Genomic DNA, 24874 nt, shown 5'->3' on the forward strand with positions numbered 1-24874 from the left:
CTTGGCACCGGTGTCGTCGCAGAGCAATGTGTGGTTAAGTGCCTTGCTCAAGGACACTCGCTGCCTCAGCCAAGGCTCGAACTAGCGACCTTCAGATCACTAGATGAATGCCTTAACCACTTGGCCAAAAGTACTTTATTTAAACAGAAATACTGATTGCTGTAATAGAAGTTCAGAAGAGTTATATCTAGAAGTTTTACGTGCAACCCACAAAACATCACAGTATGTCGCTATTGCCATGTTGGATGTTTGTTATTTGACTTGAAACGTTAACTGTTTCCAGAGATACCGCCTGACTTGCTGAGCATTAGCACCATTTTTTTTTCATTTCAGATTCCCAATGTCTTCTGATTATTTGGCTTCTCTGTTTCATATAAAGTTACAGAGTTATACAGAGGAGGAACAGGCCTTTTGGCCCATTAAATCTGTGCTAACCATTTTGCCTATCTTCATTAATTCCACTTATTTATTTAAAGATACAGGGCTCTTCTGGCCCTTGGAGCCAAGCTACCCAGCAACCCCTGATAAATCCGATTTAACCTAACCCAATCACAGGACAATTTGCAATGACCAGTTAATCTACCTGGTTTGTTTGGACTGTGGGAGGAAACTTGGAGCACATTCCACAGGGAGGACATGCAAACTCTTTACAGAGGACACTGGGGTTGAACTCTGAACCCTCCGATGTCCCAAGATGTAATAGTGTTGTTCTAACTGCTTCGCTACCGTGGTGTCCCTGCACTTCCCTGCATTAATTCCATATTCCTTTATGCCCTGCTCACTCGAGTACCTGTCCATAGGCATCTTAAATCTTCTTTCTGTTCCTGCCTCCACCACCTTTCTGACAACTTATTCCAGATGCCAACAACTCTTTATGTGAAAAATTTACCTCTCACATCCCCTTTAAACCTCCTTCCTCTCATGTTAAACCTGTATCTTCTAGTTTTAGTCATTCCCACATGGGAAAGAGACACTGGATACCTACCCTATCTGTGCCCTATGTAATTTTATATACACTTCTATCATATCATTTCTCAGCCTCTTTTGCTTGAGGAAAACCAGACCCAGCTGATCTAATGTTGACAGGATTCAAGGGCCTGTGTTATAGGGAGAGTTTGTGCTGGGTAGAACTTAATTCCTTAGAATGGAGGAGACTGAGGTGTGTAAAATCATGAAAGTCAAAAATGGCATGGATACTCTCAAGTCTTTTTCTATAGGAAAGAAAATGCCCCCACAAGTTGGTGGGAGTTTGGAGGTTCGGTTCGCGGGAACCGACCATAGACTCACAGGGTGTAAAGGTACGATCGGTGGGAACCTGGTGTGTGTGTCCGCCCTTGCCTGGGTGCCGGGTTCACCGCAGAAGAACGGTCGTATCCGGAATGGAGGGGTCACAGTCGGTGACCACAGCGGGATAGAAGACATAAAAGGGTCCGCCCGAAACCAACTGCGAAGAACATCAAAGGCCTGCCTGAATCAAATTTGCATCCTCCCCCCCACCCCCCCCACCAACGGCACAACACCGATTACTGCGAACTGTACTAAGCTGAACTGAACTCTGCGTCGCTTAAGACTGATCATTTTACCCCTAGACTGCGATAGAGCTTGGTTTGATTCCTATTACCCTAGTTCTGTGTACATGTGTGTATTATCATTGCTAACCTATTGCATTTATATTCTTACGATTAGAGTACTGTTTTACTTATTTCTTTAATACAACTTTATTAGTTCCTAGTAATCCAGACTCCAACACGTGGACCATTTCTGCTGGTTTGGCAACCCAGTTACGGGGTATGTAACAAAGAAAACCGAACAGTAGAGGTTGAAAGATTTTTTGATTAGCAAGGGTGTCAAAGGTTATGGGGAAAAAAGGCAGGAGAATGGGGTTGAGAGGGTGACATTACTCTCACCAGTCTACCTTGGACAGATGAACTGATGTCATGTTTTAATTCCGTCAAACACAAAATGCTGGAGGAGCTCAGTAAGTTAGAAAGCGTCTATGGAAAGGAATAAAGAGTCAATGTTTCAGGCCGAGATCCTTCATCAGGACTTGCCGCAGATGCTACCTGACCTGTGTCACGTACCCCGTGAGGGGAATAAAGAACCAGCAGAAATAGAACACTTTGGAGTCCGGTATTGCTATTAACTAATGATATTTATTAGTAACTACGCAATACAGTAATATAAAGTCAGATAAATCAAACAGGTTAGCAATGATTTTATATATATATATATGAAAAACCAAGCTTCTTCGAGTCTAGGGGTAAATAGATAGTCTTACTATAATGAGTAAAGTTCAGTTCAGTTCGTGGTATTGAGTTTGAGTAGTGATGGAGAGAGAGAGAGAGAGAGATTTGAGTCTTCAGTTGAGCTGACACCGTCGATCTTCTCGTTGTCCTCCGAAACCCTTTAAAAGTCACCGACTGTGACCACAACAAAGGGGACCGGTTTTCTTGGTGGAGCTATCAACCCACGCAAGGGTGGACACATGGACAACTGCCCACCAGTCAATCCCTTTTCTCACTGCAAGAGCGACTGATCGATCCTCCAAAAACCCACTTTTCCTGTGGGCACAACAAAGCTCATTCAGTGTCCACAAACATGTGTCTGAGGTCTATATCATCTGACTTCCTATTTATCTCACTGTACTGAGTACCAACTGTCATTCAAATAACTCCTCCTTCCTTTCTCTACGTAAGAAATGTACAAGCAGGCAAATGTCCTTGAGAAGTATAAACAGGCTGCTGAAAAATCATAACATCGATTGTCCATCAAATAATGCTGTCCTCGGTCACCATAACAACTTACGAGCTGCTCGGTGCTGTCTCTCTCCAGCCTAGCAGAAATCCAAAAGTTACTCCCACTGCCCTAAAGTGACAGTCCAAAAGTTATTCTTTGTCTTTCTCTCTTTCCAAAAGCACAGTTCATAGGGGTAATTCAGGACCCCGTCACACCTGCTAGTTCCTCCAGCATTTTATGTGTGTTATTCTGGATTTCCAGCATGTGCAAAATCTCTTGTGTATATTAACTCTGTCGAATCCAAGTTGACAATGCAATGTCCAAATCAGGGTTTTCATTTATAACTTTCATCAAGAAGCGCTTAGGTTCTGTTACAGAATGGATCTTGTTTCTCAAAGTAAGGCATCTATAAAGCACTGTGAACCATCAGTAGGAGCAGAAATATATACCAGCATGACCTGTAACTTTCTGGTCCCACATCTACAGATTGGCAAGTATAACGCTGTGGCCATCTCTGAAACTTGGCTAAAGGATGGCTGCCACTGGGAGTTGAATGTCCAAGGATATAAGGTGTATCGGAAAGATAGGTTAGTAGGCAAAGGGGGTGGTGTGGCCCTGTGTATAAGAAATAATAAATCATTAGAAAGGGATGACATAGGATTGGAAGGTGTAGAGTCTCTATTGAGTTAAGAAATGACAAGGGTAAAAGGACTCTTGACGGCAGTTGTATACAGGCCTCCAAACAGCAGCAAGGATGTGGATTGCAAATTACGGCAGAAGATGGAAAAGGTGTGTTAGAGGGGCAATGTCATGATAATCGTTGGGGATTTTAACATGAAAGTGGATTGGGAAAACCAGGCCAGTACTGGACCTCAAGAGAGAGAAGTTGTAGAATGTCAAAGGGATGGCTTTTCAGAACAGCTTGTTGTTGAGCCCACTAGGGGATCAGCTGTGCTGGATTGGGTGTTGTGCAATGATCCAGAGGTGATAAGAGAGCTTAAGGTTACAGAACCCTTGGGAAACAGTGATCACAATATAATCGAGTTCACTTTGAAATTTGAGAAGGAGAAACTAAATTCCACCTTCATCTTCAACAGGACCCCACCACTAACCACATCTTTCCCTCTTCATCCCTCTCCGCTTTCCGCAGGGATCGGTCCCTCCGCGACTCCCTGGTCCACACGTCCCTCCCCACGGATCTCCCACCTGGACCTTATCCCTGTAAGCGCAAGTGCTACACCTGTCCCTACACCTCCTTTCTTGCTACCATTCAGGGCCCCAAACAGTCTTTCCAAGTGAGGCAACACTTCACTTGTGAATCTGTTGGGGTCATCTATTACATCCGGTGCTCCCGCTGCGGCCTCCTCTACATCGGTGAAACCCGACGCAGATTGGGGGACCGCTTCGTCGAGCACCTCCGTTCTGTCCACCACAACAGACAGGATCTCCCAGTAGCCACCCACTTCAACTCTGCTTCCCACTCCCATTCGGATATGTTATGTCCATTCATGGCCTCCTGTACTGCCATGATGAGGCTAAACTCAGGTTGGAGGAGCAACACCTCATATACCGTCTAGGTAGTCTCTAGCCCCTTGGTATGAACATAGAATTCTCCAACTTCCGGTAATCCCCTCCCTCTCCCTTCCTCTATCCCTATGTCACTCTGCCCCCTCCCCCAGCTGCCTATCACCTCCCTCATGGTTCTGCCTCCTTCTACTACCTGTTGTGTTTTCCCCTATTCCTTCTTCACTTTTCCTGCCTATCACCTCCCTGCTTCCCCTCCCCCACCCCTTTATCTTTCCCCTTACTGGTTTTTCACCTGGAACCTACCAGCCTTCTCCTTCCCACCCTCCCCCCACCTTCTTTATAGGGCCTCTGCCCCCTCCCTCTACAGTCCTGACGAAGGATTCCAGCCCGAAAGGTCAACCGATCTTTTCCACGGATGCTGCCTGACCTGCTGAATTCCTCCAGCGTGTTGTGAGTGTAACTAAATTCCAATGTGTCACTATTTCACTGGAATAAAGGAAATTACAATGGCATGAGAACTGGCCAAGGTTGACTGGAAAGGGACACTAGCAGGATGGACAGCAGAGCAGCAATGGTTGGAGTTTCTGCAAAAAATAAGGGAAGTACAAGGCAGATATATTCCAAATAAGAAATTTTCGAATGGAAGAAGGACACTACCGTGGCTCACAAGTGAAGTCAGAGCCAAAGTAAAGGCACAAAAGAGGGCATACAAGGAAGCCAAAGCTAGTGGGAAGATAGAGGATTGGGAAACTTTTAAAAATTTGCTGAAGGAAACTAGGGAAGTCATCAGGAAGGAAAAGATGAATTATGAAAGGAAGCTGGTGACTAATATCAAAGAAGATACTAAAAGCTTTTTTAAGTATATAAAGGGTAAAAGAGAGTTGAGGGTAGATATAGGACCAACAGAAAATGATGCTGGAGATATTTAATGAGAGAGACACAGATGGCAGAGGAACAGTGGAATCAGTCTTCACAGTGGAAGACATCTGCAGTATACTGGACATTCAAGAGTGTCAGGGAAGTGAAGTATGTGCAGTGAAAATTATGACTGAGAAGGTGCTCAGGAAGCTTAATGGCCTGAGGGTGGATAAATCTCCTGGACCTAATGGAATGCACTCTCTGGTTCTGAAAGAAGTAGTTAGAGAGATTGCGTAGGCATTAACAATGATCCTTCAAGAATCGATAGATTAAACATAAAAACATAGAAAAAAGTACAGCACAATACAGGCCCTTCGGCCCACAATATTGTGCCAAACATGTACTTACCTTAGAAATTACCTAGCCCTGTATTTCTCTAAGCTCCATGTACCTATCCAGGAGTTTCTTAAAAGACCCTATCATATCTGCCAACACTACCGTCGCTGGCAGTCCATTCCACGCACTCACCACTCTCTGCCTAAAAAAATTTACCCCTGACATCTCTGTACTTACTTCCAAGCACCTTAAAAGTGTGCCCTCTTGTGTTAGCCATTTCAGCCCTGGGAAAAAGCCTCTGACTATCCACACAATCAATACCTCTCTTCATCTTATACACCTCTATCAAGTCACCTCTCATTCTCCGTCGCTCCAAGGAGAAAAGGCCAAGTTCACTCAACCTGTTCTCATAAGGCATGCTCCCCAATCCAGACAACATCCTTGTAAATCTCCTCTGCACCTTTTCAATAGTTTTCACATCCTTCCTGTAGTGAGGTGACCAGAACTGAGCACAGTACTCCAAGTGTGGTCTGACCAGGGTCCTATATAGCTGCAACATTACCTCTCGGCTCTTAAACTCAATCCCATGCCTTCTTAACCACAGAGTCAACCTGCATAACCTGATTATCTAATGGAATGCTAGAACAGGCCCGATGCGGTGAATGTCCTTGTACTGTTCCAATGAATGTTCACACTTCAAATTTACCCAAAGATGATGTAAATTGGAATGGTGAGGTGTGTTGTCTCTTATCCACTCTACTCCACTTTTACTTTGTACTTTATTTGTGATTGTTTGTTTAGATATTTCACCGATGATAGGTCTTTTGTATATTGCATGTATCAAAAATCAGTCAAATATAATCCATGTTTCATTACAGTAGTAACATATTCATGATTCAGATTACTGATTCAACTCCTCAATTCTTCTATTTCAAAGAAGCAGAAAATACGTTGACTATTCAATTGCTAATCTTTTCCAACCTGACAATTCTCCTAAGTATCTGCACTTCTGAAGTTTGGCCTCTAGTATCCCTGATGTTAATTATTAATCATCAATTCTGGAATGCTTTGCCCCATCGTTTCTGGCATTGTACTGGATGACTAGAAAACTGCAAATGTTGCTCCACGATTTAAGAAAGGTGAGAGGTAGCGGAAAGAAAACTATAGACCTGTTAGCCTGACATCAGTGGTTGTGAAGTTGTTGGAATTAATTTTTAGGGATGAGATTACGGAATACCTGGAGGCACATGACAAGCTAGGCCAAAGCCAGCATGATTTCCTGAAAGGAGAATCCTGCCTGACTAACCTACTGCAATATTTTGAGGAAATTACAAGCAGGGTAGACAAAGGAGATACAGTAGATGTGGTGTACTTGGATTTTCAGAAGGCCTTTGACAAGGTGCCACACAGTTACTAGCATGTGTGGAGCATTGGCTGATCAGCAGAAAACAGAGAATGGGAATAAAGGGATCATATTCTGGCTGGCTGCTGGTTACCAGTGGAGTTCCACAGGGGTCGGTGTTGGGACCGCTGCATTTTATGATGTATGTCAATGATTTGGACTATGAGATTAATGGATTTGTGGCTAAATTTGACGATGATACAAACATAGGTGGAGGAGTAGGTAGTGTTCAGGAAACAGAAAGCCTGCAGAGAGACTTGGGTAGTTTAGGGGAATGGGCAAAGAAGTGGCAATGTTGGAAAGTGTATGGTCATTCACTTTGGTGGAAGAAATAAACGGGCAGATTATTATTCAGATGGGGAGAGAATTCAAAATGCAGCGATGCAAAGGGACTTGGGTGTCCTTGTGCAGGGTACCCTAAAGTAGTGGTCGCCAAACTTTTTAAGCCCAAGGTCCCCTACCTCAGCCTTAGTAAAAGGCAAGATCGACCTACTAAATCGTTTAGTCACACGCATGCGCACGGGGCAGAAAAGACCAGAAGTAAAACCCCGCAATCCGGAAACAACCTCTCTTTACAAACAGCTTTCCATAGCGGGAGTGTTGCTATATTACCATTATCTTAAATAGTATTACTTATTTTTATAATGCTCACATTACAACACCTTTAGTTCTATGTTTCATTATTTAATTTTATTTCAGTATGAAAAATAAATGAATAAAAATTGACTGTTGCACTCAGTGTGATGACTGGGGCTGAATACTTTCTGCTAGTTCCCTGAAATTTGGCTCATAACTACAGACAGCCAGTCTGAGACAGTATGTGAGGTGCCTGTCAGTAAGACAGCGCCTGTACTTAGATTTCATAATTCTCATCTGTTGCAGCACAGCGCCTCGCAAACCTCCTGACAGTCTGAATATTTGAATGGACAGTTTCCTTTATTAGACTGAATGTTGACTCTGCCGAGCTTTTCAGGTGTTTTCTATTGGTAAACTGTTACTGAGACACTAGTATAAGTTTCACAGGTACGCAAGATAATGACACCATTGTTTTTTGTTTCCTAGTTATTTACATTTGGGGAATGTTAGAATTTAAAGGGGGAGACGTGTTGCAATGTGAGCATTATAAAGTTAAGTTAATACAAATTAGGATAATGGTAATATAGCAATATTTCCACTACAGAAAGCTGTTTATTAAGAGAGGTTGCTTCCGTGTTGCAGGGTTTTACTTCCGGTCTTTTCTACCGTGGTGCATGGCGAGGGAGCTATGCGCACTGGACAGAATGAACGGAACTAAAACCCCGCAACCCGGAAACAATCTCTTTTACAAACAGCTTTCAGTAGCGAGAGTATTGCTGTATTACCATTATCCTAATTAGTATTAGTTATTTTTATAATGCTCACATTACAACAGTATTTAGACCATAAGACCATAAGGCAAAGGAGCAGAAGTCGGCCATTCGGCCCATCGAGCCTGCTCCACCATTTTATCATGAGCTGATCCATTCTCCCATTTAGTCCCACTCCCCCGCCTTCTCACCATAACCTTTGATGCCCTGGTTACTCAGATACCTATCAATCTCTGCCTTATATACACCCAATGACTTGGCCTCCACTACTGCTGGTGGCAACAAATTCCATAGATTCACCACTCTCTGACTAAAAAAATTTGTTTGCATTTCTGTTCAGAGTGGGCGCCCTTCAATCCTTAAGTCATGCCCTCTCGTACTAGACTCCCCCGTCTTGGGAAACAACTTTGCCACATCCACTCTGTCCATGCCTTTCAACATTCGAAATCTTTCTATGAGATCTCCCCTCATTCTTCTAAACTCCAAGGAATTCAGTCCAAGAGCGGACAAACGTTCCTCATATGTTAACCCTCTCATTCCTGGAATCATTCTAGTGAATCTTCTCTGTACCCTCTCCAACGTCAGCACATCCTTTCTTAAATAAGGAGACCAAAACTGTCCACAGTACTCCAAGTGAGGTCTCACCAGCAACTTATAGAGCCTCAACATCACATCCCTGCTCCTATACTCTATTCCTCTAGAAATGAATGCCAACATTGCATTCGCCTTCGTCACTACTGACTCAGCCTGGAGGTTAACTTTAAGGGTATCCTGTACGAGGACTCCCAAGTCCCGTTGCATCTCTGAACTTTGAATTCTTTCCTCATTTAAATAATAGTCTGCCCATTTATTTCTTCTGCCAAAGTGCATAACCATGCACTTTCCAACATTGTACTTCATTTGCCACTCCTTTGCCCATTCTTCCAATCTATGCAAGTCTCTTTGCAGACTCTCCGTTTCCTCAGCACTACCGGCCCCTCCACCTATCTTCATATCATCAGCAAACTTAGCCACAAAGCCATCTATTCCATAATCCAAATCATTGATGTACAGTGTAAAAAGAAGCGGCCCCAACACGGACCCCTGTGGAACACCACTGGTAACCGGCAGCCAACCAGAATAGGATCCCTTTATTCCCACTCTCTGTTTCCTGCCAATCAGCCAAGATTCTATCCACGTATGTAATTTTCCCGTAATTCCATGGGCTCTTATCATGTTAAGTAGCTCATGTGTGGCACTTTGTCAAAGGCCTTCTGAAAATCCAAATATACAACATCCACTGCATCTCCCTTGTCTAGCCTACTGGTAATTTCCTCAAAAAATTGTAATAGGTTTGTCAGGCAGGATTTTCCTTTAAGGAATCCATGCTGAGTTCTGCCTATCTTGTCATATGCCTCCAGGTACCTTGTAATCTCATCCTTGACAATCAACTCCAACAACTTCCCAACCACCGATGTCAAGCTAACAGGTCTATAATTTCCTTTTTGCTTCCTTGCCCCCTTCTTAAATAGCGGAGTGACATTTGCAATCTTCCAGTCTTCCAGAACCATGCCAGAATCTCTTGAAAGATCATCGCTAATGCCTCCGCAGTCTCCACAGCTACTTCCTTTAGAACACGCGGGTGCATTCCATCTGGTCTGGGAGATTTATCTACCTTTAGACTATTCAGCTTCCTGAGTACTTTCTCTGTCGTAATTGTGACTGCGCACACTTCGCTTCCCTGCCACCCTTGAGTGTCCGGTATACTGCTGATGTCTTCCTCAGTGAAGGCTGATGCAAAATGCTCGTTCAGTTCCTCTGCCATCTCCTTATCTCCCATTACAATTTCTCCAGCATCATTTTCTATCGGTCCTATATCTGCTCTCACCTGTCTTTTACTCTTTATATACTTGAAAAAGCTTTTAGTATCCTCTTTGATATTATTTGTTATCTTCCTTTCATAGTTGATCTTTTCCCTCTTAATGACCTTCTTGGTTTCCTTTTGTAAGGTTTTAAAAACTTCCCAATCCTCTGTCTTCCCACTAATTTTTGCTTCCTTGTATGCCCTCTCCTTTGCTTTAACTTTGGCTTTGACTTCTCTTGTCAACCACGGTTGCATCTTCTTCCACTTGAGAATTTCTTCTTTTTTGTTTCTCACTTCTCGCATAAACTCCAGCCACTGCTGCTCTGCTGTCTTTCCCGCCAGTGTCCCTTTCCAGTCAACTTTGGCCAGTTCCTCTCTCATGCCACTGTAATTTCCTTTACTCCACTGAAATACCGACACATCAGATTTCAGCTTCTCTTTTTCAAATTTCACAGTGAACTCAATCATGTTATGATCACTGCCTCCTAAGGGTTCCTTCACCTCAATCTCTCTAATCACCTCCGGTTCATTACACAATATCCAATCCAGTACAGCCGATCCCCTAGTGGGCTCAACAACAAGCTGTTCTAAAAAGCTATCTCGCAGACATTCTACAAATTCTCCCAATCCACTCGCATGTTAAAATCCCCCACAATTATCATAACACTGCCCATCTGACAAGCCTTTTCTATTTCCAGTTGTAATTTGTAGTCCACATCCCTGCAGCTGTTTGGAGGCTTATAAATAACTGCCATCAGGGTCCTTTTACCCCTGCTATTCTTTAGCTCAACCCATAAAGATTCTGCACCTTCCGATCCTATATCACCTCTTTCTAATGATTTAATATCATTTCTTACCAATAAAGCCACGCCTCCCCCTCTGCCTACCTTCCTATCCTTCCGATACACCGTGTATCCTTGGACGTTCAGCTCCCAGAGACATGCATCCTTTAGCCAGGTCTCAGTGATGGCCACAATATCATACCTGCCAATCTGTAGCTGTTCAACAAGATCATCCACCTTATTCCTTATGCTGCTTGCATTTAAGTATAACACCTTAAGACCAGTATTTGATACTTTTCGCTTTGATTTCAGTGCAACTCATCCCAATGGCTACAAATCTGCCCCATCATCTGCCTGTCTTTCCTGACATCTCTACTGCTCACTATCTTAGATTTATTTCTGTTTTCCCCTTCCTCCGCTCTGACATTCCGATTCCCATCCCCCTGCCAAATTAGTTTAAACACTCCCTAATAGCTCTATTAAACTTCCCCGCCAGGATATTGGTCCCCTTCGGGTTCAGGTGCAACCTGTCCTTTTTGAACAGGTCATACTTCCGCCAGAAGAGATCCGAATTATTCAAGAATCTGAAGCCCTGCACCCTACACCAGTCTCTCAGCCATGCATTCATCTGCCTGATCCTACTATTCTTGCCCTCGCTAGCACGTGGCACAGGTAGCAATCCCGAGATTACTACCCTGGGGTCAGCTTCCTTCCTAACTCCTGGAAATATCTCTTCAGGACCTCCTCCTTTGTCCTATCTATGTCATTGGTACCAACATGTACCAAGACAACTGGCTGCTCACCCTTCTCCTTCAGAATATTCAGGACCCGATCCGAGACATCCCGTACCCTGGCACCTGGGAGGCAACACGCCATGCGGGTATCTCTGTCAGGCTCACAGAATCTCCTGTCCGTTCCCCTGACTATGGAATCCCCTATGACTACCGCATTTCTCTTCTCCCTCCTTCTCTCCTGCACAACAGCGCCAGGCTCAGTGCCAGAGACCCGGTCACCATGGGCGTCCCCTGTCAGGTCATCCCCCTCAACAGCATCCAGAACAAGATATTTGTTGCTGAGGGGGACAGCCACAGGTGTGCTCTCCACTATCCAGGCATTTCCCTTCCCTCTCTTGACAGTGACCCAGTGTTCTGACTCCTGTAGCCTAGGGATGACTACCTCCCTGTAGCTCCTGTCTATCACCTCTTCACTTTCCCTTATAAGCAGTAGGTCATCAAGCTGCAGCTCCAGATCCCTAACACGGTCTCTGAGGAGCTGCATCTCAGTGCACCTGGCGCAGATGTGGCCATCAGGGAGGCTGGAGGTCTCCCAGAATTCCCACATCTGACACCTTGAACAAAGCACTAACCCTGCAGGCATGCTATCTAATTCTACAGGAATGAAATAGGAAAAATAAATCTACTCACCCACTTACCTCGCCAAACAAACGAACTTTTTAAACCATTAGCTCGTACCGTTAGCTGTGTATTTGTGTATTTATTTTTCATTTTTTTTCGGGATCTGCTGGGAAAGTTTCAAAGATCGACTGGTCGATCGCGATCGACTGATTGGCGACCGCTACCCTAAAGGTTAACCTCCAGCTTGAGTTGGTGGTGAAGGAGGCAAATGCATTTCTAGAGGTATAGAATATAAGAGCAGGAATGTGATTTTGAGGCTCTGTAAGGCACTCGTGAGACCACACTTGGAGTACTGTGTGCAGTTTTGGGCTCCTTATTTTAGAAAGGGTATACTGACCTTGGAGAGGGTTCAGTGAAGATTCAAGAGAATGATTCCAGGAATGAAAGGGTTACCGAATGAGGAAGGTCTGGCAGCTCCTGGGCTGTATTCCCTGGAGTTCAGGAGAATGAGGGGGAATCTCATAGAAACATTCCAAATGTTAAAAGGCCTGAACAGACTAGATATGGCAAAGTTATTTCCCATCGTAGGGGACTCTAGGACAAGAGGGTACGACTTCAGGACTGAAGGACATCCACTTAGAACAGAGATGTGGAGAAATTACTTTAGTGAAAGGGTGGTAAATCTGTGGAATTTGCTTCCACGAGCGGCTGTGGGTGCATTGGGTGCATTTAAGGCAGAGATAGATAGGTTCTTGATTAGCCAGGGCATCAAAGGGTATGGGGAGAAGGCAGGGGAGTGGGGATGACTGGAAGAATTGGATCAGCCCATGATTGAATGGCGGAACAGAAGAAATGGGCCGAATGGCCTACTTCTGCTCCTATATCTTATGGTCTTATCTCGCTTGTTCTGCCATTACTATAAACCAGTGTCAGTAGGATTATGATGAGGCTTGCTGGGCGCAGCATCAGACAGATAATATGTGAAGCTGTAGTTGAGGACGATATGCACACTAAGTCACTAAAACGACTTGCATTAGGTAGTGCTATGCATTGCACCATCAATGCATCAGATCTGATTTCTGCGCTCTGCCTCATTTTGTCACAATGGCGGTAAAGAAACAGTTAAAGGAGGTGAATAAGGATAGAGAAAGAGAAAAAGTCTCACCAGACAGATTAGCTTCAACTCACCTTCCATCAGCTGGCAACACCACCAGATTTATTACCAAGTCTCTCTTGGTTCCCATCTGATCTCACAAACTCTCTTTGTTCTCTTCTTCCCTTCCTTTAACTTAAGTTAAAACTTAAAACTTTTCCTAGTTTAATGAAAGGATGTTGACCCAAACATGGATGTTGTTTGACCTGCTGAGTATTTTCATTATTTTTTGTTTGTTTTAGTTCAGATTTCCACCATTTGTATTTTTTTTTAGTGGTTCAATTAGGTAAAGTAGAATTGGTCTAAATTAGAACTAAATCAGGAGCACTGCTATAAGTGAGAAAGAATAAAGAGAAGTGGGAGGGGGAGACCTGAAAAAGAATGAGAAAACTGATTTCTGGAAGGTTATCAGAGATTCTAAGGAACACATGGACTTCGCTGAAAATATAACATGCAACAACACAACTGCAGTACATGATTTCATCATCTCATTTAAGATGGTTTTTAGTTCCATGTAAAGAGCAAGTTTTCTCCATTGATTTGTACGGTACCAAATGTTCATGTAAAATGGAATTGGCATAGTGTTTAATGGTTGGTGTAGACTCAATGGGCAAAAGGGCCTGTTTGAGGTGCTGAATGATTGTATGACTGATCATTGTTCTCTTTTCTAGGATGTATGTGAACTGCAGTGGACCTGGCTTCAGCTTACATTCAGACATTGTCATGCCTTACATCACTAATTATGGATCTAAAGACCAGATTGAGCGTTATATTCCTCAGATGGTTTCTGGAAAATGTATTGGTGCCATTGCAATGACGGAGCCCGGTGCTGGCAGGTAGGAGATTTGAAATATGCTGTCAGCTTTTCTGATGTGAAGTACATTGTATTGTAATTCACTGTGAAAGAAATCATCTTTCTTTTTCATTCATTGGATAGATTTCTTCCTTGTGATGCTTCATCTCTTTCCCATCTCTCTTCAAGATGCTGACTTTCACCAGGATTATGTTTCCTACTCATTACTAGAACAGATGATCAATTTTTTATGTACCACGCATTTTAACGCAGAGGTTAGTAAACTGAGAAGGCATCTTGACTAAAGATAGGCAGCTCTACATGTATTCTTTGGAACTCGATCTGCATGACTTCATACTTTACCACCGTTATCATATTTTGTCACCGTTATCCCTTAATTTGGTCTAGTATAGGACCAGAGGGCACAGCTTCAAAATACAAGGACATCCCTTTAGAACAGAGATGAGGTGGAATTGTTTTTTGCCAGAGAGTGGTAAATCTGTGGAATTTATTGCCACAGATGGTTGGCCATGCCATTGGGTATATTTAAAGTGGAGATTGATCAATTCTTTATTAGTTAAGGCATCAAATGTTACAGGGAGAAGGCAGGAGAGTGGCATTGAGAAGAATAATAAATCAGCCAGGATGGAATGGCAGAGCAGACTCAATGGGTTGAATAGCCTAATTCTGCTCCTATGCTTTATGGTCTTATTAGAGAATCTTGAGTGCTGCTGTTAAGTTACAGCTTATTACAGGTGTGTGTTTTGAAAATTTTGAATCAAAAACAGAGATGAATAGATAACTGGATAGAGGATGTGGGGATGGAGCAGGAAAATAGTGTTACAAATCAGCAAATTCTTCCTGAATGGGAGGAGGCCTGCATCTCCTCCCATTTGGTTGCTTGGATGTGCACTTACTCCTATTCTTGTGAATCAGGAGTGCACATCCAAGCAACCCAACTTTCAATTTATAACACTTAATTATGCTTAGAGTATGCCTTTAAATTTAAGTGAAGTTTCACTGCGTGGAGTCCAATTTGGCCATGAAGTACCCCATTTAAGATTTCTATTTACAGGACTCTGCATAACTCTTAGGCACATATACGGTTGCAAGAAAACATTTGTAACCCCTTTGCAACTACCTAGTTTTCTGCATTAATTACTCAAGCAATGTGGTCTGACCTTCATCTAGGTCACAATAATAGACAAACACAATCTGCCTAAACTAATAAACACACAAGCAATTGTACTTTTCATGTCTTTATTGAACATATTGTTGGACTTCTCTACTGGCTGTTGATGGAGTAGCAGCGCTTTTATAGGTGTTCCTACTCTCCTTAATTTACTGCTTCCAACTTGTTTTGAAAACTTACTTTTAAACACAATATTGCTTTATGATGAGTCGTGCTAAAGTTACTAAAAAAGAAGAGGACCCCCCTGTAACTTTGGAATCAATTATGGTAACACTTTGGAAGCATAAAAATGAACTTTTGGAGGAGTTCCAACAACTCAGTGCTGAATTTAAACGGATGGATGGAAAATTGGATTCTATTCAAAGAACTTTAATTGAACACGATAAATGGATAAAAGTGAACGAAGACACTCTGACGATGTTTGACGCGAAGATTGACGACCTGGAACAGATCTGTGATAAACAGTTAAAGGTTAATGAAACATTAAGACAGAAGATTATCGATTTAGAAAATAGAAACAGAAGAAATAATCTACGTATTCTGGGTTTTAAAGAGTCATTAGAAGGTAATCAGCCTTCAGAATTTTTTTGAAACCTTTTGGCTAAATTATTTCCGAATATTTTAAAATCGCCATCTAGACTGAGCTCACAGGTTCGCCTCTACCAAGACCTCCTCGGGGAGGACGCCCTCATTCAGTGATAATTTGTCTTCACGACTTTCAAAGGAACTTTTAATTCGTGAATCTCTTCGGAAAGGTATGATTGATTATGAAGACCACAAGTTCAGAATTGTGGAAGATTTTTCACCCGAGGTGTTGAATGAGTGCTTCAAATTTTAAAAAGTCATGTCTGAGCCGTATAATAAAGGTTTTAAACCCTCTCTTCGATACCCTGCTCGTCTTAGAATCATTTTGAAAAATGGCTCTCACAGATGGTTTCATTCGACCGAAGAAGTGCAGGATTTCTTGAGTGCTGAATCAATTTCAGAAGTTTAACTGTTCAGTAACTCTTTAAGTAAATTTATCTTGCGTCCGTCTGCCTAATGGATCCTTTTTTTAAAATCAGCAGTTTAACTACTCATTACTTTTTTTTAATGAACAATTTTTTTTACTCTTGGTATACCTTTGTATCTAATTTTTTTGTATCTTTATCTCCTTGTTTAGAAAATTAAGGATTTAATATTAGTAAGTTTTCTTTGTGTTAATACTTTCAAAGTTAATATATTTTGAACTTCCATATTTCTTACATTTTTAATACTATAATTCTTTGAGGTTTTGTTTGATATGGTTAATTTTGCTCTTTTTTTTTGTTATGTCTTGTTGGAAGCAGTTTTGCCTTGAAATTTTTTTTGGAGCTCAGCCAGTAGATTGTTCTGGGAGGGATGATAGGTTTAGCTGTCGACTGCCCTTTGGTCGATTTTCTCTCTTTGGGTGGGAAGTGGGGGGAGGTTTTCTTTTTTTCTACCAGCTGTTTGGTTCTCTTAGCTTCATTTGTTGCTTGGTTACTTTTTCTTAAAGCTGATTGTTTGGATTTAATATATATTCCAGCAGTTTTTATTCAAATATCTCCTTTAAGCAATATTTAAAATGGACCATATTTCTAATTTACTTAGTTTTAATGTGAAAGGATTAAACCATCCTGTGAAACGTAATAAGATATTTAATTATATTAAGAAATTGAATGTCTCAATTTTTTTTTACAAGGAACTCATGTTCTTAAATGTGATAATTTACATTTTTTCAGACGTTGGAAGGGTTTATCTTTCCATTCCTCCTTTCAGGCTAAGGCAAGAGGAGTTTCGATTTTTATAGACAATTCGGGCGTTTTGTTATAGTCTCAGGGAAATTAGATAATAAATTAATAGTTTTTGCTAATTTGTATGCCCCGAATATAGGTGATCGAGGCTCTTTTGAACGTTTTTTTCATCTTTTACCAGATGTAAGTTTATATTCTTTGATTTTAGAAGGAGACTTCAACTGTTGTTTAGATCCTGGTTTAGAACTTTCTTCTTCTAAACGATTGACTTGTAGTAGAACTGCCTCCTTTATCCAATCTTTTCTAATGAAATGTGATATTGTTGATGTTTGGTGTTTTCTTCATCCAACAGATAAAGAGTACTCATATTTTTCTCATGTTCATCATACGTATTCCAGGATTTTTTTTTTTGTTGATAGCCAATTGATTCCATTAGTTCGATCCTGTGAATATAAAGAAATTGCTGTTTCAGATCATGCTCCTGTGTTTTTATCTTTAAATCTTCCAGGTATTTCCCAAATAAATAGATTCTGGTGTTTTAATTCAACTCTGTTATCAGATAAAGGTTTTTTTAAAATTTTTGGAGAGACACATTATACTCTTTTTTTGAAGAGAATATGCTAGAAGGGACTTCTAGTCTTATTTTATGGGATACTTTTAAGACTTATATTAGAGGTCAAATTATTTCTTTTACCGCTAGTGTTAGGAAAAAGCTAATAAATGAATTGAATTGAATTGGCCAATCAGTCGAAACAGTTAGACCAAAAATATGCTTTGGCTCCAGATCCTGTTTTATATAAAAGACGTGTTGAAATTAAAACTAAATATGATCTGCATTTAACTTATCCAATTGAAATGTAACTTTTAAAAGATAAAAGTCAGTTTTATGTTCATGGAGATAAAGCGGGTAAACTATTAGCTAACCAATTAAAGACCTTTAATGTCACATTAAAGAAATCTGTAAAGCTAATGGTGATAAAACATCTGATCATTTAGAAATAAATGATGCTTTTAGAGAATTCTACTCTAAACTTTATAGTTCTGATCCTCCTAAGGATAACACTCTAATGAATAATTTTTTAGATCGATTAAACATTCCTGCACTTTCTGATGATATTCGAAAGTTGTTGGATCAACCTATTTCCTATGAGGAAATTGCCGAGGTTGTTCATTCTTTGCACTCGGGGAAGGCTCCGGTTCTGATGGATTTTCTGGAGAGTTTTATAAGGCTTTTCCTCTCTGCTTATACCTCATTTTTATTCTGTCCTTTCCAACTCTCTTAAATTAGGTAAGTTGCCACAGTCTTTTTATGAAGCCTCTATTTCGCTTATTCTTAAAAAGAATAAGGATCCGATTGAATGTTCTTCTTATGTACCTATTTCCTTACGTAATGTTGATACTAAAACTTTTGGCTCGTAGGATTGAAAATATTTTGCCATCTATTATCTCTGATGATCAGACTGGATTTATCAAATATCGATACTCCCACTTTAATATTCGTCGTTTATTGAATGTTATTTATTCCCCTTCTTAAGAGATTTCAGAATGTGTGATATCCTTAGCTGCTGAGAAAGCCTTTGATCAGGCTGAATGGAATTATTTACCTAAAACTTTAGAAAAATTTAACTTTGTGTCCAATTTTATTCAATGGATTAAATTACATTATTTATCTCTTTCCACTCAGGTTCTTACTGACTCTCAGTACTCTAAACCATTCAAACTTTATCGCGGAACTGGACAAGGTTGTCCCTTAAGTCCTTTGCTTTTTGATTTGGTCTTAGAACCTTTAGCTATTGCTTTCCAGGAGTCTAATGATATCACTGGTATTTTAAGGAGGGGTATTACCCATAAAGTTTCGCTTTATGCTGATGACCTTTTGCTCTACATTTCTAACGTGGAGTCTTTTTTATCTTCTCTACTTTCTTTACTTTCTTGCTTTGGTCAGTTCTCTAGGTGTAAACTTAACTTTCATAAGAATGAACTTTTTCCTTTGAATAATTTGGTATTAGTTAATACTAATCTTCCTTTTAAAATTGTAATAAATCAATTTACTTATTTGGGCGTAACAATTACTAGGAATTATAAATTCCTTATTAAGGAAAATTTTTTTACACTTCTGAATTATGTTAAGAAGGCACTTTCAAATTGGTCACTAATTCTTTTAAAAAGAATATTTTGCCTAAATTTTTATATTTATTTCAGGCCATGCCTGTTTTTATTCCTAAATCCTTTTTTGATTCTTTGGATTCTATTATATCTTATATATGGAAAAATAAAATTTCTCGATTAAGTAAAGTTCATCTTCAAAAAGCTAAAAAGAAGGGAGGTTTAGCCTTACCCAATTTCAGGTTTTATTACTGGGCAGTCAATATACGAAATCTTACATTTTGGTTATGTTATATTAATCGAGAGGACTGTCCGATCTGGGTTTCTTTAGAAGCTAATTCTGTTAATAAATTCTCTATTATTTCTCTTCTCGGATCCTCAATTCCTTTATCTTTAAGTAATTTAACTGATAATTTTGTAGTTAAACACATTTTGAGGATTTGGGTACAATTTAGAAAATATTTTGGTTTATTGAGTTTTTCACTTTCCAGTCCCATTTTTTCTAACTTTTTTTTTAAACCTTCTATGTCTGATGTAGTTTTTAAAGAGTGGAATAGATTGGGTATTAAATCTTTTTATGATTTGTTTGTTGAAGATACTGTGTCTTCATTTGAACAACTGTCAGTTAAGTATAGCCTACCAAGAACTCACTTTTTTCGATATTTACAAATTAGAGATTTTTTGCGTCCTCAAGTTCATACATTTCCTAAAAGTCCAGATAAAAATTTACTTGATATAATTTTTAATTTGAAACCCTTCCAAAATGCATCTATTGCTAATATTTATGCTATGTTGTTGGGAATGAGAAATATTCCTTTAGATAAAATTGAAAATCTTTGGGAACAAGATTTACAGATTTCAATTTCCGAGGACACTTGGAATGAAATTTTTAAATTGGTTAATGCATCATTGTTATGTGCCCGTCATTCCCTTCCACAATTTAAAGTGGTTCATAGAGCCCATATGTCTAAAGATAAGCTCTCCCGTTTTTATTCGGATATATCTTCCTTTTGTGATAGATGTAATATTGGAGAAGCTTTATTAATCCATATGCTTTGGACTTATCTAAGTCTTGAAAAAATATGGGAAGGAAGTATTTCAAACTTTTTTTGGTGCTTTTTAAAATAAATTTTAAACCTAATCCTTTGATGGCCTTATTTGGTATTGTTGGAGGAAATGATATTATTTTGGAGGAACAGGATCTGCATATTTTGGCCTTTATAGTCATAGTCATACTTTATTGATCCCGGGGGAAATTGGTTTTCATTACAGTTGCACCATAAATAATTAAATAGTAATAAAACCATAAATAATTAAATAGTAATATGTAAATTATGCCAGGAAATAAGTCCAGGACCAGCCTATTGGCTCAGGGTGTCTGATCCTCCAAGGGAGGAGTTGTAAAGTTTGATGGCCACAGGCAGGAATGACTTCTTATGACGTTCTGTGTTGCATCTCGGTGGAATGAGTCTCTGGCTGAATGTACTCCTGTGCCCATCCAGTACATTATGTAGTGGATGGGAGACATTGTCCAAGATGGCATGCAACTTGGACAGCATCCTCTTTTCAGACACCACCATGAGAGAGTCCAGTTCCATCCCCACAACATCACTGGCCTTATGAATGAGTTTGTTGATTCTGTTGGTGTCTGCTACCCTCAGCCTGCTGCCCCAGCACACAACAGCAAACATGATGGCACTGGCCACCACAGACTCAGAGAACATCCTCAGCATCGTCCGGCAGATGTTAAAGGACTCAGTCTCCTCAGGAAATAGAGACGGCTCTGACCCTTCTTGTAGACAGCCTCAGTGTTCTTAGACCAGTCCAGTTTATTGTCAATTCGTATCCCCAGGTATTTGTAGTCCTCCACCATGTCCACACTGACCCCCTGGATGGAAACAGGGGTCACCGGTACCTTAGCTGTCCTCAGGTCTACCACCAGCTCCTTAGTCTTTTTCACATTAAGCTGCAGATAATTCTGCTCACACCATGTGACAAAGTTTCCTACCGTAGCCCTGTACTCAGCCTCATCTCCCCTGCTGATGCATCCAACTATGGCAGAGTCATCAGAAAACTTCTGAAGATGACAAGACTCTGTGCAGTAGTTGAAGTCCGAGGTGTAAATGGTGAAGAGAAAGGGAGACAAGACAGTCCCCTGTGGAGCCCCAGTGCTGCTGATCTCTTATAGCCAGGAGGGCATTGTTGCTTAAGTGGAAGGATGCGACTCTGGCTACTCACACTCATTGGTTACATGATGTTATGTCTTGCTTAAATTTAGAGGAGATTCGCTGTTCAATTTCCGAACTTAGACAAGATTTTTTAACATTGTGGGGACCTTTTTTGAATTATTTTCATAATCTTTGATTTGCTATTAAGCACAGATGTTGGAAAATAATATGTTATAGTATATGTAAAGGATCTTTTCCTTTTCTTTTTTTTTAACCTAACGGCTGTTTTTTCTGATAGTGGGTTTAGATTTTTTTTGTAGTAATATAATTATCTCTTTTCAATATTATGTTTAAATTTAATTTTATATGGATATGGGGTAATTACACCTTATCTGTGATTTCATTATATTATAATTGATATATATTCTACTGTACTCTGTATTCTTTTATGTTAGAAATTAGTAAAAATTTTGGAAAAGGAACATGTTGTTTAATCATTCACAGTCCAGGCTGGAAAAAGTATGTGAAACCTTGTATTTAATAACTGGTAGAAACTCCTTTAGCAGCAATAACCTCCACCAAACATTCCCTGTGACTGCTGATCAGACTTGCACAATGGCAAGGAGGAATCTTATACTATTCCTCAATACAAAACTGATTCAGTTCATCAATATTTCTGGGATACCTGGCATGAACAGCCCTCTTCAGGTCATGCCACACCATCTTAATTGAATTAAGGTTCGGACTCTGACTTGGCCTTTCCAAAGCATGAATTTTCTTCCTTTTAAACCATTCTATTGTTGATTTACTCTCGTGTTTCAAATCATTGTCTTGTTGCATCATCCAACTTCTATTAAGCTTCAAGTGGCAGACTACTACCCTGACATTCTCCTGTAAAATGTCTTGATACAATTTTGAAATTATTGTTTGAAACAATTGCAAGCTGTCCAGGTCCTGAGGCAGCAAAGCAGCCCCAAACCCTGATGCTCCTGCCACCATGCTTCACAGTTGGGATGAGCTTTTGCTGTTGGTGTGCAGTGTCCTTTTTCCTCCAAACATAGTATGCATTTCTGCCACAAAGTTAAACTTATGTCTCATTTGTCCACAGAACATTGTGGAACATCCAGATGGTCTTTTGCAAACTTGAGATATGCAGCAATATTTTTTTTGGCAAGCAGTGGTTTCCTTCGTTGTGTTCTTCTACAAACACCAGTCTCGTTCAGTCTTTTTCTTATAGTGGACATGTGAGCAGAGACCTTAGCAAATTTCAGAGATTTCTGCAGCTCTTTTGCTGTTACCTTTGAGTTCTTTTTCACCTTATTCAGCATTGCACATTGTGCTCCTGGTATGATCTTTGCAGGACGCCTACTCCTAGGAAGAGTAGCAACAGTACTGAATTTCCTCCATTTGTAGACAATTTCTGTTACTGTGGACTGATAAACAGTCAGGTCTTTAAAAATACTCTTGTAGCCTTGATGCTAGTTTCATGCATCTCTACAGTTCTTCTTCAAAGGCATGGTGCACATAAACGATTTTTTCTTGAGAAGAGCAGGCTCTGTCAGTAACCTGACTTTGTCTTTTGTCTTCTATAACCTACACTTTCAATCTCATCTCATTGATTGGAACACCTGACTCCAAATAGCTTTTGTAGAATGCATTACCCCAGAGGTTCACATTACTTTTTTGAACCTGGACTGTGACTGTGTCAATGGTGTACTGAGTATTGATGAGAAGTACAGTTGTTTTTGGTGTTATTAGTTCAGGCAGATTATGCTTGTCTATTATTGTGACTTAGATGAAGATTAGATCACATTTATTGCAAAGGGTTCCCAAACTTTTTCTTGCAACTGTGCCTTTGGAACTAAGGTGCTTCAGACGTTTGCACAGTACTGTAGTAATTTTATGTATTGTAATCATGGTTGGGAAAAAGGGAAGGGAGAGGGGAGGAGCAGGAAGCACCAGAGAAACATTCGGTAATGATCAATAAACCAATTGTTTTGAATCAAGTGACCTTGTCAGTGTCTTAGGGCTAAGTGTGTCTGCACCTATGTCACCCCCATCCCACCCCTGGCACTCCTTTGCCACCTGTCCCATACCCCTCCCATGGCACACCACCCTCACCATTCCCAGCGTACTTTACTCTCACAAGATTTACCAACTCACTCTCTGCTCCAAGTTGACAAATACAACACAGTGCAAAAGTGTTAGGCACCCTAGCTATATATACATGCCTAAGACTTTCGTATAGTACTCTATATACAGCATCTGGAGCCACATGGATTGTATTACAGACATTAGTCTGAGAGTAAAAATCTAAAGTGCTTATATCTAGCTTTTAAAAAAAATTATATTCAGACTCTAGTTAGGCTGCCTTTTTGAATAAATGCATCTGGGTTAGTTTGAATTAGTATTTTGTTAACCACTGATAACCATATAATTTTTAAAAAAAATTATTAGTCATGTTCAGCCTTATGGAGAGGTTTTCAGTTTCCCGTTTTCAGTGTTTGGCTCCAGTGTGACCTTGAGGGTGTGCTCAGTTTTTCGAAAGCAGACAATTCCCTAAAGCTCTGCCTAATTACTTTATGTGTAAGCTTGAAGAGAAAAGTACTGGATGTTCATTTGCTTGTTGAGGACATAACAGCTGAGAATGTACTTAACGCTCAGTGCTTTTTCCAGCTAGACTAGGTCCATGATCACAATCAAAATCAGGTTTAATATCACTGGCATATGTCATGAAATTTGTTTTGTGGCAGCAGTACATTGCAATACATTAAATCTATAAATTACAATAAGAAAAATATATTAAAATTAAATAAGTAGAGCAAAAAGCGAGGAAAAATAAATGCTAGTGTTCATATATTCAGTGTTGGTTCAGAAATCTGAATACAGAGAGGAAGAAGCTGTTCCCCGAAATGTCTGTGTGTCTTCAGGTTCCTGTATGACTTCCTTGATAGTAGCAATGAGAAGAAGGCATGTCCTGGGTGATGGGGGTACTTAATGATGGATGCTGCCTTTAGAAGGTATCCTTGATGCTAAGGAGGCTAGTGCCCATGATGAAGCTGGTGAAGTTTACAACTTTCTGAAGCTTTTTTTGATCCTGTGCAGTGGTCCCTCCATACGGTACGGTTATGCAGCCAGTTAGAATGCTCTCCACGCTGCATGGTTCTACATCTGTAGGAATTTGTGAGTGTCTTTGGTGACATACCAATTCTCTTAAAACTCCTAATGAAATATAGCTGCTGTTGTGCCTTCTTTATAATTGCATCATTATGTTAGGCCCGGGATAAATCCTCAGAGATGTTGACACCCAGGAACTACTCAAATTTTTCCACTTCTGATCCCTCGATGAGGAATAGTGCATGTTCCCCCAATTTCTTCCTGAGGTCTGCAAGCAATTCCTTGGCCTTCCTGACATTGAGTGCAAGGTTGTTGCAGCAGCACCACTCAACTAGCTGAACAGGTTAGGACTTTATTCCCTGGAGTGTAGAAGAATGAGGGGAGATTTGATAGAGGTTTACAAAAT

General features: G+C 40.4%; 1 protein-coding gene across 2 annotated transcripts in view; it reads left to right on the top strand.

Moving 5' to 3' along the window:
- The window catches only part of acadl (acyl-CoA dehydrogenase long chain), a 119920-nt gene that overhangs the window by 34955 nt on the left and 60091 nt on the right, over positions 1-24874 (top strand). For both annotated transcript variants that reach the window (XM_063051504.1, XM_063051506.1), the window contains exon 4: positions 14010-14174. In XM_063051504.1, coding sequence (XP_062907574.1) covers positions 14010-14174 — 165 coding nt within the window. The remainder of the gene's footprint in view (positions 1-14009; positions 14175-24874) is intronic.

Source organism: Mobula hypostoma, chromosome 6 (genome assembly GCF_963921235.1).
Source record: "Mobula hypostoma chromosome 6, sMobHyp1.1, whole genome shotgun sequence".
Taxonomy (NCBI): domain Eukaryota; kingdom Metazoa; phylum Chordata; class Chondrichthyes; order Myliobatiformes; family Myliobatidae; genus Mobula; species Mobula hypostoma.